An 11,627-nucleotide genomic window follows, 5' to 3' on the forward strand; every position below is an offset into this window, starting at 1 on the left:
CATACTTTCAACCATTAAAAAAAATAGATTAATTTAAATATTAAATTGAGAATCTCAAAATTAACTATTTCATTTTTTTAGCAAACCAAAAGAGTATATATATATATATATATATATATATAAAAAGTCCGGTGGGAATGGAGACGAGGAATATAACCCTGTCTCCGACCCCATTTATCTAATGGAGAAACCGTTTGGAGTGGGTCCCGGTCCCTACAGGTAAAATAGACATTTCTACTTATCACCCGATTTAAAGTATCTTGAAGAAAAAATCTGATTAATTCTTGTTCATATCTGGAGTTCTCCAATATAAAATGAGTGACTTCAGATAGAATTAATCCAACATAGGCTATAAACCCTTGTAGAATTTTTACGGGTCATCTCGAACCTTTTACAAACCGTCGTGAAATTTATTAATGTTTTACAATTGAGTCCTCTTAAGATTTTTCTTTTTTATTTATTTTTTTGGGCCATTTTCAACGTCAACCAAATAAATATCATATTAAGACTTCATTTTGTCACGTCTATAAATAATTGAATCCATTAAATTAAGTTATTAAATATATATTCATAAAAGTAATAAATCTTAGGCCACCCGGGCGGTTGAACAAAATTGAAATCCAAACCTAACAAACATCATTAATCTACACACCACTCGTGAATTAGTCACGATCGAAAATATACATACTATCGTCCAAGTCGATCCACCAACTAAATACTGAGTCATTTTTTATATTAACTAAAATCGATCAAATCCAGCAATTCAAGTATGTAGGTCCATATTTTTAAACATTCAAACTCAATCAAATCTCGGAGGGATTACGATAACACATTTACTAGAACCGTCGAAAGCACGTTGAATCAAATGAAGAATCACCTTGACCCTCTCTATGATCTTCAAGCTCCCACCAACTTCAATCACAGCACAAAGCTTTCCCACAGCCCCAACCTCCACCATCTCCTCAAAAACTCGAAAATTCCCAACGTTGTTCTTACAAACGTTGTACAAAATCCTGACCGCCTTCTCGTTCGTCAAATTCGACACTCGGAGAATCTTCCTAGCCACCACGGCAACCCCGCCGCCGTGCCGAAGCAGCTCAACTCGTCCCTCAGCACATTCACAAAGGCGGTCCAAGGTGGCCATGGCCAGCTCACACTCACGTGGAATAGAGGAGCCAAAAAGCAGCTGGATGAGGTGGAAAACGGCGCCGTGTTTGACGGCTTTGAAGCGATTCCGGCCATGTGGGGCCAAGTGGAGGAGGATTTGGAGAGATGGGTTGGTGGCGATTTGGTCGGATAAGGCTCGTGTGAGGTGGATGAAGAGAGTGTCTTGTGTGAAGGTTTTGTGGGTTTGGTCGGAAATGGTGTAGAGGGAGCTGAGGAAGGCTATGGCGGCGGCGCTTGAGATGGAGGATTTGGTTATGGTGATTATGGAGATTAGGGTTTGGATTAGATTAGGGTTTTGGGTTAGTAGGTGTTTGAGGAGAGTGGTGGGTGAGTTGGTGTTTGAAAGGATTTCTATGGCTTCTTCTATCATGGATTCATCATTGTTGTTTAAGACGGAAGTTAAGAACTCCATCGACTCGACCTCCTACATTATCACCAACGATAAATAATAAGAACAAGTCTCGAGTTTGAAAGTAATTTTTTGTGAAATCATTTGAAAATCAATTCACGTAGCAATTTTCTATAAGAATACTGAAAAAATTCGATAACTTGAAAAACTCGATCAACTCAAACCGACGAACAAGCGATTGATTAGTTTATGAACTGTTTGAATTGAGTTGGGTTCAAATAAACTAAAATTTTCCTTTCGGGCTTCCCCTCAAAGTTTTTAAAATGTGTCGGAGAGGTCTCTACACCCTTATAAAGAATGTTTCGTTCTCCACTCCAACCGAGGTGAACACGTAAAGATGGAGTTGTTGTGAGGATGTAAGCTTGCCTGCAAGTAGAATTTGTTCCTCTCATTTTCAACCACAATAGCTTTCAATCTCTTTAAGCACTCAAGCCTTGAGCTCCCACATCTCATTGCCTCCTTAACAAGCTTCACAACCTGCCCTCTATCAACCTCCCCTTTAGGGGTTGGGATCGGCTCCACCCCGTCGCCCGCGTTGAGACTGCACCACCCTTGAATCAGTCGACGGAGCGTATGGTTTGGCGTCAAATCCAACTCGCTCAGTGGTAGCTTTGTCACGGGGCAGCTCGGGACAACGACATGTCGGTTTTTGTAGGATGACAGCCATTTCTCTATGCTCTCTCTATCGTACGTGATTCCGGTCGAGATTGTCACGGGGTCTCGCATGATTTGTAGAGATATCGGGCATAGAAAGTCTGAAGGAACCTCAACCGCCATGGATGAACCTCTCAACAAAGGTTTGCTGTTTTGTGAGCTTGAAGCTGCCATGGGTTATGAGGGTTTTATAATGAAATGGAGATGTGACTGAAGGAGGTTGGGGAGTTTACCCTCTTAAATTCGAGTCAACCGAACCGAAAAAAATGTAGTTGATTGGTGGAGGATAGAAATTGTCAACGTGCTTCATTTTTTGTATTTAACGATGATTAGATGACAAACGTATTTTTAGATTTCTATCTAACGGTTATAAAGAAGTAGCCATATACCGATAGTCTGATTGAATAATTTGTCCAAATTTATCGACCCTGATAACGATTTCATGTAAACTAATTAACTAGCAATTGGACATAGGCTTATATTTCTAACTAGCAATTGGATCCCGAATCTACGTGTTTTCTAAAAATAATATCGTGTTATAAAATTGTAAGTCAGATTGGGTCGACCGCCTCAAATAATTTCTCGAGTAATTGAGAAGACCTTTTCAAATGGGGAGAGAAAGAAGTTAATGGAAGTTCAAAAGTCAAGAAGTATTATAATGATAAATGAGGTGGAAAAATGAAGTCTTGAAAGGGTAGGTCGCCGCGTTGGAATTAGAATGAAGAAGAAGAAGAAAAAGATATCATGATGTAAGTCTATTATTTCTTATATCATCCGTGTTGCTGTGTCTTGAGATCTTAATTGTCATGGTTCCGCTAGGATCAATTATGAGGAATAGCCATTTTATATCGAGAGTCTGGCATCTTCTTCGATCTTATCTACAGCTTTGCTCCTCAACTCCATACATCTCTAGCCGCTCGCTATAATAGCTTGATTTTCTAGTGACTTGTACTCCAGGCGGTGTGGTATTGTGATGTCCCACATTGGTTGGGGAGGAAAACAAAACACTCGTATAGTATGGAAACCTTCTCCTAACAGACACGTTTTAAAGCTTTGAGGGGAAGCCCGAAAGCTCAAAGAAAACCATATCTGCTAGCGGTGGGCTTGGGTCGTTACAGGCTGAGCTAGAGTGGGCTCAACAGTCGACCTAGCACGATTAGTTCCATAAATCTCACTGCACTGACCATTCCCAACTCATGAAACAAACGACCGACCTAGGAGTTTAGCTTAGAGCTGTGGGACAAAACGATGGGAACCTTTAATCGAAGGGCATTTTAGTAAATTTGTGTAATCCTTTTATTATAGACTAGAATTTATATCTTTGACTTGCTTAAAGAGATGAGCTCACAACCTCCAATAGTCAACTAGCCATATCCATAGGGTTGAATTTGAATATTAGAATGAGATCATCTTCAAAAATTATATCACTTACCTTCTTAGCTCACATTTAGAATGAACGAGTTCGATTTATTTGAAATGAACTCACAAAAACTCGATTTGGAGGTAGCTTGTGACCAGTTTCATCTCGGGCGTCAACTACTAACGATTTATTTGAAATACTCACAAAGACTCGATCAGTGTTTTGGTGTAGATGAAGAACTCAAATTTAACATTCCGTTCTAGCTTCCTAACCTACAACATCAACGTATTTTGATATTAGAGTTACGATTGTGAACTCAACTCAAATTTGTGAACGTTGATTAGGATTTGAATATTTAAACAGGAAGATCAGACTTCTTTCACAAGAATAAGATTATTCAAAAAATTCGATCAATTCAGTCACGATTTTGGTTGGATTGGAATCAAATAAATGAAAATTTTATAAATTGAGTTAGACATAACTAATTATATTATATTTATTTAATTCTATAATTTTTTTTGTTTAATTTTTTAAATATATTATATTATATTATATTATTGTTTAAGATATATTATCAAATTTATTAAAATATTATATATATTTTTTTTGGAAGAAATTATATTAGATAATGATTGTTAATTAAAGATTTATTTGAAACCAATATTTTAATTATATATCGAGAAAGAATTCTCGAAAAAATTGAAATAGAGAGTGGACATTTCTGTTGCTTTCTAATCCTTATGTTCTTTAACCCTAAACCTAAATTGTCTGAACCGGTTTGATTGTGATTTCGGGTATCGGATCTTCCGAAATTTTCACAATCGATCCCTTCCCCCTTCTTCAACGGCACAGCTTCTATGCTTCAGCCGGGTGTTTGATCGGATAACTTCAGTTTGCGGCAAATAGAGGATCAATTTGGAGTCTCCGACTCGAGTGAAACTGAAACACCACCCAACTTTTTATGGGTGAGGCCAATAAGTCCACCTCCACTGCCGAGGAGGACTTGCTTCTCAAGAGCTTCTTCGCAGAAGTCAGCGAAGTCGAGAGAGATAACGAAGTTATCAGGTCTCCTTCTCTCCCTTTTTTATTTTTTTTTGTATCCCCAAGCATCGTTTTTCTGTCTTGTATTTGGGGTGTATGCCGTTAATTTCAGAGTTAAACAGCATTAGGGTTTGTTGGGTTTTGGCAATGTTTTTAGTTCTTTACCTAAAAGTGGACGAATCTGATATTGTAAGCGAATTGTTTGGCTATGCTTAGTTTGATGATTAAAATGAACACACTTGTTTAAAACGACGATTTTGTTTCTGAATTTATAGTCTTTTGATTGTATTTTCGGTGTTCTTTTTGCCTCGTGGGAAATGAGAATCTGGATTAGTGTGGCTATGGGATGCTTTGTGAATGTTTAGATTGTATTGATATATTTTCCACCGGAAGATTTTGATTGTATGGAATCTCTTTGAAGCGCGAACTTAGATAGTTAATAGTGGGTGATGAGAACTCAACTTTGTTCCATAGAGTGGTGTCGTTTGAAAGAATAAACTTCATTGCAGAAGTTTCTTAAGTGGATGGATGAAACTTTTATATCTTCTGATGATGAGGTTCTGAGAAGAAATTTGTGGATGTCTGTAAGAAGTTCATGGTGCCTTTCTTGAGATCCAATCTCATATTGTAGGAAAAAAATTATGGCAGTTGAAGTGGAAGCTGAGAAAGTGAATGAAGAGTGAAGACATAGGATCATATAAAGTTCTTTCCCCAGATGGACCTGTGGTAGAACTTAGTGAAAAGGGTGAAACATACGCCCCAGATAATATTATCAATAGAAATTTCATTTGTGCAGCTTCTTTTTTATTAGAAACAATTTCATTGATGTGTGGAACTTACAAAAAGGATGGATAATCCATGAAGGTTGCAAAAAGCTTTCCCAATTGGTCATCACAGAAGCATAAGCATATGAAGCAAAGAGATTAGTCATTATACACCAAGAAATAGTATAATAGATGACAAGACCAGAGTACACTTCTTACTCTTTTTCCAAAAAAGAAACTCATTGGTTTCTTTCTTTTGAAAGAACCCAAAAGAAGGGCTGAGTGATGTTTAACCATAACAAAGCCTTGGTATTCATGAAAGGATGCCCCAACAGAACAATGATGAGAAGATCCTTCACGTCTCTAGGAATAGCCAAATACCATTCAAAGGAATCACAAGTTTTTGTCCAAACTTCCGTGCAAATGAACACTGAGTAAGGATACGGTTCGGGATTCATCATCAGCCTTACACAAAGAACACCATACAGGTGATAAAGCCAAGTAGGGTATACACCTTTGAAGGACATCTTTGGTGTTGATGATGGCTCTAGTGCCAAATTTCCCATAGGAATTTATTTTTTTCTTTGGTACCCTTCCATATGCCAAAGATGTCTACATAAGGCAAGTGGTATCTCCCATATCTAAAATAAATGGTTTTGTAGAGAAGTGACCATTAGAATTAGAGGCCATATCTAAGTATCCTCAAGTTGTGTGATTATAATCAGGTCAAGGTCAAGGTTGAGTTCTGCCCACTTTAAAGCCTCTACATCCTTCAAGTTCCTCCAAAGTCTAAGGACCCAAAAACTTTTGGTGGTGTTCGGAACTTCCTTAACCGTGGCCTCTTTACAGAGAGAAACCTTGGGGGTAAGTGAGAAGCCAAGGGGAAGCTATTCACCAAAGGATCGGTCTAGAAAAGTATATTGATTCTATCACCAACTTAGTGACCAATTCAATTGGTAATAAGGCTTTATTGTTTTACAATGTTTTTCCAAGGACCTTTGACAACATAGCCCAATTTAAGTAAGTCGATCCGTACTTTTCTCTTTAAGTTCCTCCACAACATTTTTTTTTTCTTGGTTGTATCGTGATTATCATTTTGCAAGAAATGCCTTGTTTTTGTCCAACATGGAATGTAGTCCAAGGACTTTTTGGACAAGTGGATAGAGAATATTACTCCATCTAACAAGATGATGCCCATATGCATTTTATTCTCCTTCCCATCCGAAATTTCTAAAATTTCTTGGGCTACCCTAAATCCTAAATCGGCTGATAAGTGGCTCCCATCAATATTGAGTGGAAAGGCTATCAAATTGCCACTTTTCAAGTATACCTGTGTAACTTCTGTTATCTCTTTCCTTCCCCTCAACAATGGTCTCTTGGAATGTCAAAGGCTTGGGAGACTGGCAGAAGTGATCCCGGCTCAACTCCTCAACTGCAATCCCACTATGATCATTATTCAAGAAACAAAATTGAATTTTGTTGATCATTGGGTTGTAAATTCGTTTGGAGTGCTAAAAATATTGATTGGACATCTTTGGATGCCTCCAGAACATCGGGGGGATCTTAATGATGTGGAATGATCCAACTCTGACCATCTTCGAATGCCAAAGGTCTTTAACCCTAACCACACATATTACTATGGTAGACGGTTACAGTTTTTGGACAAGGATCTATGCTCCTGCAGATACCAAGAAAGACCCATATTTTGGTAGGAATTACAGGACCTAACTTGCCTCTGCAGAGAGAACTGGCTTTTGCCCGGCAACTTCAATATTCCATGTGGGCACATGAAAAATCTAGGTGAAAAGTCATCAGAGGCATGAGACATTTAAATAACTTCATAAGAGAAGCCGAACTCATTGACCTTCTCCATAGCAATGGCCTTTATAGTTGGTCAAACAACAAATTCTCATCTACTTTGACACTCATTGGCAGATTTATGGCTACCAACGGTCTCCTAAAAAATTCATTAATGTCGGTGCCTTTCCATGGGTTGCTTTAATTGGGCCCCATGCCCTTTCGTTTTGAGAATATGTGGCTAGACCGCATTAAATTTTTTTGCCAATTGTAGTATACTAGTGGAAAAGCATGCCTCATCGTGAAAGGTTGGGACATTGTGATGTTCCACATTGGTTGGGGAGGAGAACAAACCACCATTTATAAGGGTGTGGAAACCTTCCCCTAGCAGATGCGTTTTAAAGCCTTGAGGGGAAGCTCGAAAGGGAAAACCCAAAGAGGACAATATCTGCTAGCGGTGGATCTGGGTCGTTACAAATGGTATCAGAGCCAGACATCGACGATGTGTCAGTCTTCTCGCTGTTTCCCGAAAGGGGGTAGACACGAGGCAGTGTGCCAGTAAGGACGATGGGCCCAAAGGGGGGTGGATTTGGGGGTGGTCCCACGTCGATTGGAGGAAGGAAAGAGTGCCAGCGAGGACGCTGGGCTCTGAAGGGGGGTGGATTGTGATGTCCCACATTAATTGGGGAGGAGAACAAACCACCATTTATAAGGGTGTGGAAACCTTCCCCTAGCAGACGCGTTTTAAAGCCTTGAGGGGAAGCCCGAAAGGGAAAGCCCAAAGAGGACAATATCTGCTAGCGGTGGATCTGGGTCGTTACAGACATGGATTTATTAACAAACTCAAAAGACTAAAAGAAGTCATCGAGAAATGGAATAAGGAGGTTTTCAGTTGTATTTTCACCAAAAAAAAAAAAAAAAAAAAGGAAGAAAAGAAAAAGACAACACCTTACATAAATTGCTAGATTTGATCAAATGGAGGAAACCAACTCTATCATATTAGTTCAACACACGCATAAAAAGCTCATGAAAGCTGAGCTTATCTCGTTGGCAACAAAGAAAGAGAAATCTTGGAGACAAAAATGTAAAAATTGTTGGTTCAAGGAGGACGACATAAACTTTAGATTCTTCCATCGCATCATGGCCTTAAAAAAATGAAAGAGTACCATCATGGAAATTCTATCGGCATAAGGTAGAAGTTTAGTTAACCAAGATGGAATTGCTAAGAGTTTGTCCTTTTACACATCTTTATATACAAAGGACGATGCCCTTATCGAATTTTCCCACGATCTTGATTTGATCCTAGTTGATCAACAATGGGAGGTTGCTTTCACCGAAGAAGAGGTAGGGAAGGCGATAAAGCTCTTGGGCTCTGAAGAAAACTCCGAGACTGGATGGTTTTACCACAAAATTTTAAAAGAGGTGTTGAAACATTATGAGACATATCATGAGTGTTCCAAGACTTTTTCTTAATGGAATTATCAATGGAAACATAAATGAAACATACATATGTTTGATTTCAAAGAAAATGGATGCTTATGTTGTTGTTGACTTTTTGCCCCATAAGTCTTACGACCGAACTATACAAAATTATAGCAAGGGTGCTATCAGAACTCCTCAAAAGGGTTATCCTCTTGATGGTTACTAAACAAACAACATTTGTAGTGGGACATCAGATCCTTGATAAATCCCTCGTGGCAAATGACTAATAAGCGAATGGAAAAAAAGGAAACAAATAAGTGTAGTCATCAAACTTGACTTGGAAAAAGTCTTCGACATGGTCAATTGCACTTTCCTTGAACATTCTTGTAGCAAAAGGTTTTGGCCCAAAATGGTGAGGGTGGATAAAGGGTTGCATCTCATTCACAAACTTCTCCATCATCATTAATGGAAGACCAAGAGGAAAAATCTATGCTACTTGGGTTCTTTGACAAGCGGATCCACCATCTCTTTTTCTTTTCATAATGGTAATGGATTGCCTTAGTTATTTACTCACCAAGGCTAAATACGAAGGGCAGATAAAGGACTTTCAAGTTGGAAACAAAGGCTTAGGTATATATCACCTTTTGTTTGCAGATGACACAATCCACTTCTCTGATGTGACAGATGTCTCCATAAAAAATATGTATGAGATGGTAAAATTCTTCAAAAGATTCTGAAGACAAAACATCAACCTTCAGAAAATAAAGATTATCGGCATGAACATTACAACAAAAAATATCAAAGACTTTGCTGGCAAATATGGTTGTAAGAAAGGCGAATGGTAAGTATGCACTTGGGATTGCCCTTAAATGGAAACTCCAAATCCTTCTGTTTCTAAAAAGACCATTATTAAATAAATAGAAAGAAGGTTATCATCATGGTCATCATGTTACACTTCTAGGCTCAAAGCCACGCTGTCCAACATTCCCAATTACTACATGTCTCTATCCGAAATTCCTTAGAAAGTGGCTATGAAAATATAAAGATTATTAAGAAACTATTTGTGGAGTAGAGTGGCTATGACCCACACCGTGTCTGATAGAATACCATAAACTACACTCTAGATTTGTCACATGTAAGACAGAATTTAGTAGTAAATTGTGGATAACACTAAATAAGCCTGTCTTCAATACCTTGGAGTAAGCTATCTGCAATTTGTTTTCGGCTCCTTTTGTTTGGATCTTTTTTTTATGCCTTTATATTCTTTCCTTTTTTCTTTTCCTTTTTTACGAAATCTCGGTTTCTTACACAAAAGGAAAAAAAAAAAAAAAAAAAGGCCGCATTGGGTTTGTTTCTTTCAACCTTTATTTTCTTAATGACCCGGTTTCTCATTGGTAAAAAGATAATTAAAAAAAAACCCTTCTGGCAATGTTTAACTCATTAGTGAAAGTCCACTTGGTTTTGTGAAACTCAGGTATACTTTATGTTGGACCTGCCTCCTTAACATCTCTCTGCTACTTTTCAAAGTGGGACAAGAAAACATGGAGAATAAGATAGAAACTAAAATTTTGAGAGAGATTGAAGTATTATCATGCATTTGGACACATACAAGGGAAATGTAGAAATCTAACATGGAAATGGGAAATTTTTGTGGGACCCAATATCATAACGATTAACCATAAAAACTTGCTCATTGGGAGATTGGAGAGAAATATAATTTTGAAGGTAGGAGAAGGTATAGTAGGAAGTTTGGGATTGATGTTGCAATGTCTCTACTTGATGACTCAATTGAATTTTCTTACAACCTTTTTTTGTCTATTTAATTTATTTTCTTTTAAAATCTGATCCAATTAAAAAGCATTTTTTTAAAAACTAATCTTCTTCGCCCCAATGTCCAACAAGGGTACCTCGTTTCTCCTTTTGTGCATGATCCTGTTGATAATAATACAATATTGATCATCTTATTTCATGTACTGTTTTCAAAGATGATGTTAGTTTTTTTTTTCATCTTTTGTAACTGTTGGGACTTTCCTCTTTAGGATCTTGTCCTGCTTCAAATTGAATCCATTCGAGTATCTGAAGTTACCATTTGATGCGTCCCCAGAAGAGGTGAAAAGGCAATATCGTAAGGTAATTTTGCTCAGCATGAAATCTGGTCTAGTTTCCTCCCAAGCTATACTGCTTATGTATTTTAGAGTTCATCTAATTCACTTAAAAATATCTAATCATTTGTAGTTATCATTGCTGGTTCACCCTGATAAGTGTAAGCATCCACAAGCAAAAGAAGCATTTGGAGGTATGTTGATTTATGATATCAATTTTGTTCAGTTTAATGTTTTGCATTCAAGGTTATTTAGATATTATTTAACTGTTTATGCATGTAATATCCAACTAAAATTACTTTGTTGGTGCTGATCAGCATTGGCAAAAGCCCAGAAGCTATTACTTGATGAGCAAGAAAGGGATTATATTCTTAGCCAAGTCAATGCAGCAAAAGGCAAGTGAACTAATGCTTTTAGTGAGATACCAAAAATAATGGGACTACACATACTGGAGGTGAGAGAGAGAACTAAATTTATGCCTATCCATATCTCTATATCTTTCCATTGCGTTGCATTTTAGTTGACAGTTTCTCGATTGCTTTCCACGTAGTAGGTACATCTGATCAAGTGATATTTACGCATGCCACCATATGATTTAGGGGAATTGATATTTACGCATATTTAGATTACACTATCCGTTGTGCCTGTAGTAGACCGACTTGATCCTGGTTTAAGTATCATAATCCCGAACTGTCTTCTGGAAGAACAAATAAAACCTTTAACTATTCTACAAAGAAAAATTTAACCTTCACAAAATGTAGGCTTTTATTTATTTATTTATTTATGTTTGTGAAATGAATTTGGTTAATAAATGAAATACAGGAAAGGCCAAAGCCTACCAAATCCAAGGAATCACGTAAACATCATAAAATGCATTCCTGGTTGCTTTTTTTTTTTTTTTTTTTTTTTTT

At 37.5% G+C, this 11,627-nt stretch overlaps 2 protein-coding genes across 2 annotated transcripts in view; one reads left to right on the forward strand and one right to left on the reverse strand.

Moving 5' to 3' along the window:
* Positions 1-799: 799 nt before the first annotated feature.
* LOC111434282 (E3 ubiquitin-protein ligase PUB22-like) lies at positions 800-2,353 on the reverse strand. Its single transcript, XM_023071699.1, has 2 exons — positions 1,943-2,353; positions 800-1,591 (listed from the first exon to the last, which is right to left on the reverse strand). The coding sequence occupies exons 1-2, from the start codon at positions 2,351-2,353 to the stop codon at positions 800-802; spliced, it is 1,203 nt and encodes a 400-aa protein (XP_022927467.1).
* Positions 2,354-4,334: 1,981 nt separating this feature from the next.
* The window catches only part of LOC111441036 (dnaJ homolog subfamily C member 8-like), a 10,267-nt gene continuing 2,974 nt past the window's right edge, over positions 4,335-11,627 (forward strand). Inside the window, exons 1-4 of the mRNA XM_023077932.1 lie at positions 4,335-4,655; positions 10,654-10,744; positions 10,850-10,910; positions 11,034-11,111. Of these exons, the coding sequence (XP_022933700.1) occupies positions 4,552-4,655; positions 10,654-10,744; positions 10,850-10,910; positions 11,034-11,111 (334 nt within the window). The 5' untranslated portion in view covers positions 4,335-4,551. The remainder of the gene's footprint in view (positions 4,656-10,653; positions 10,745-10,849; positions 10,911-11,033; positions 11,112-11,627) is intronic.

Source organism: Cucurbita moschata, unplaced genomic scaffold (genome assembly GCF_002738365.1).
Source record: "Cucurbita moschata cultivar Rifu unplaced genomic scaffold, Cmos_1.0 Cmo_Scf00003, whole genome shotgun sequence".
NCBI classification, from domain to species: domain Eukaryota; kingdom Viridiplantae; phylum Streptophyta; class Magnoliopsida; order Cucurbitales; family Cucurbitaceae; genus Cucurbita; species Cucurbita moschata.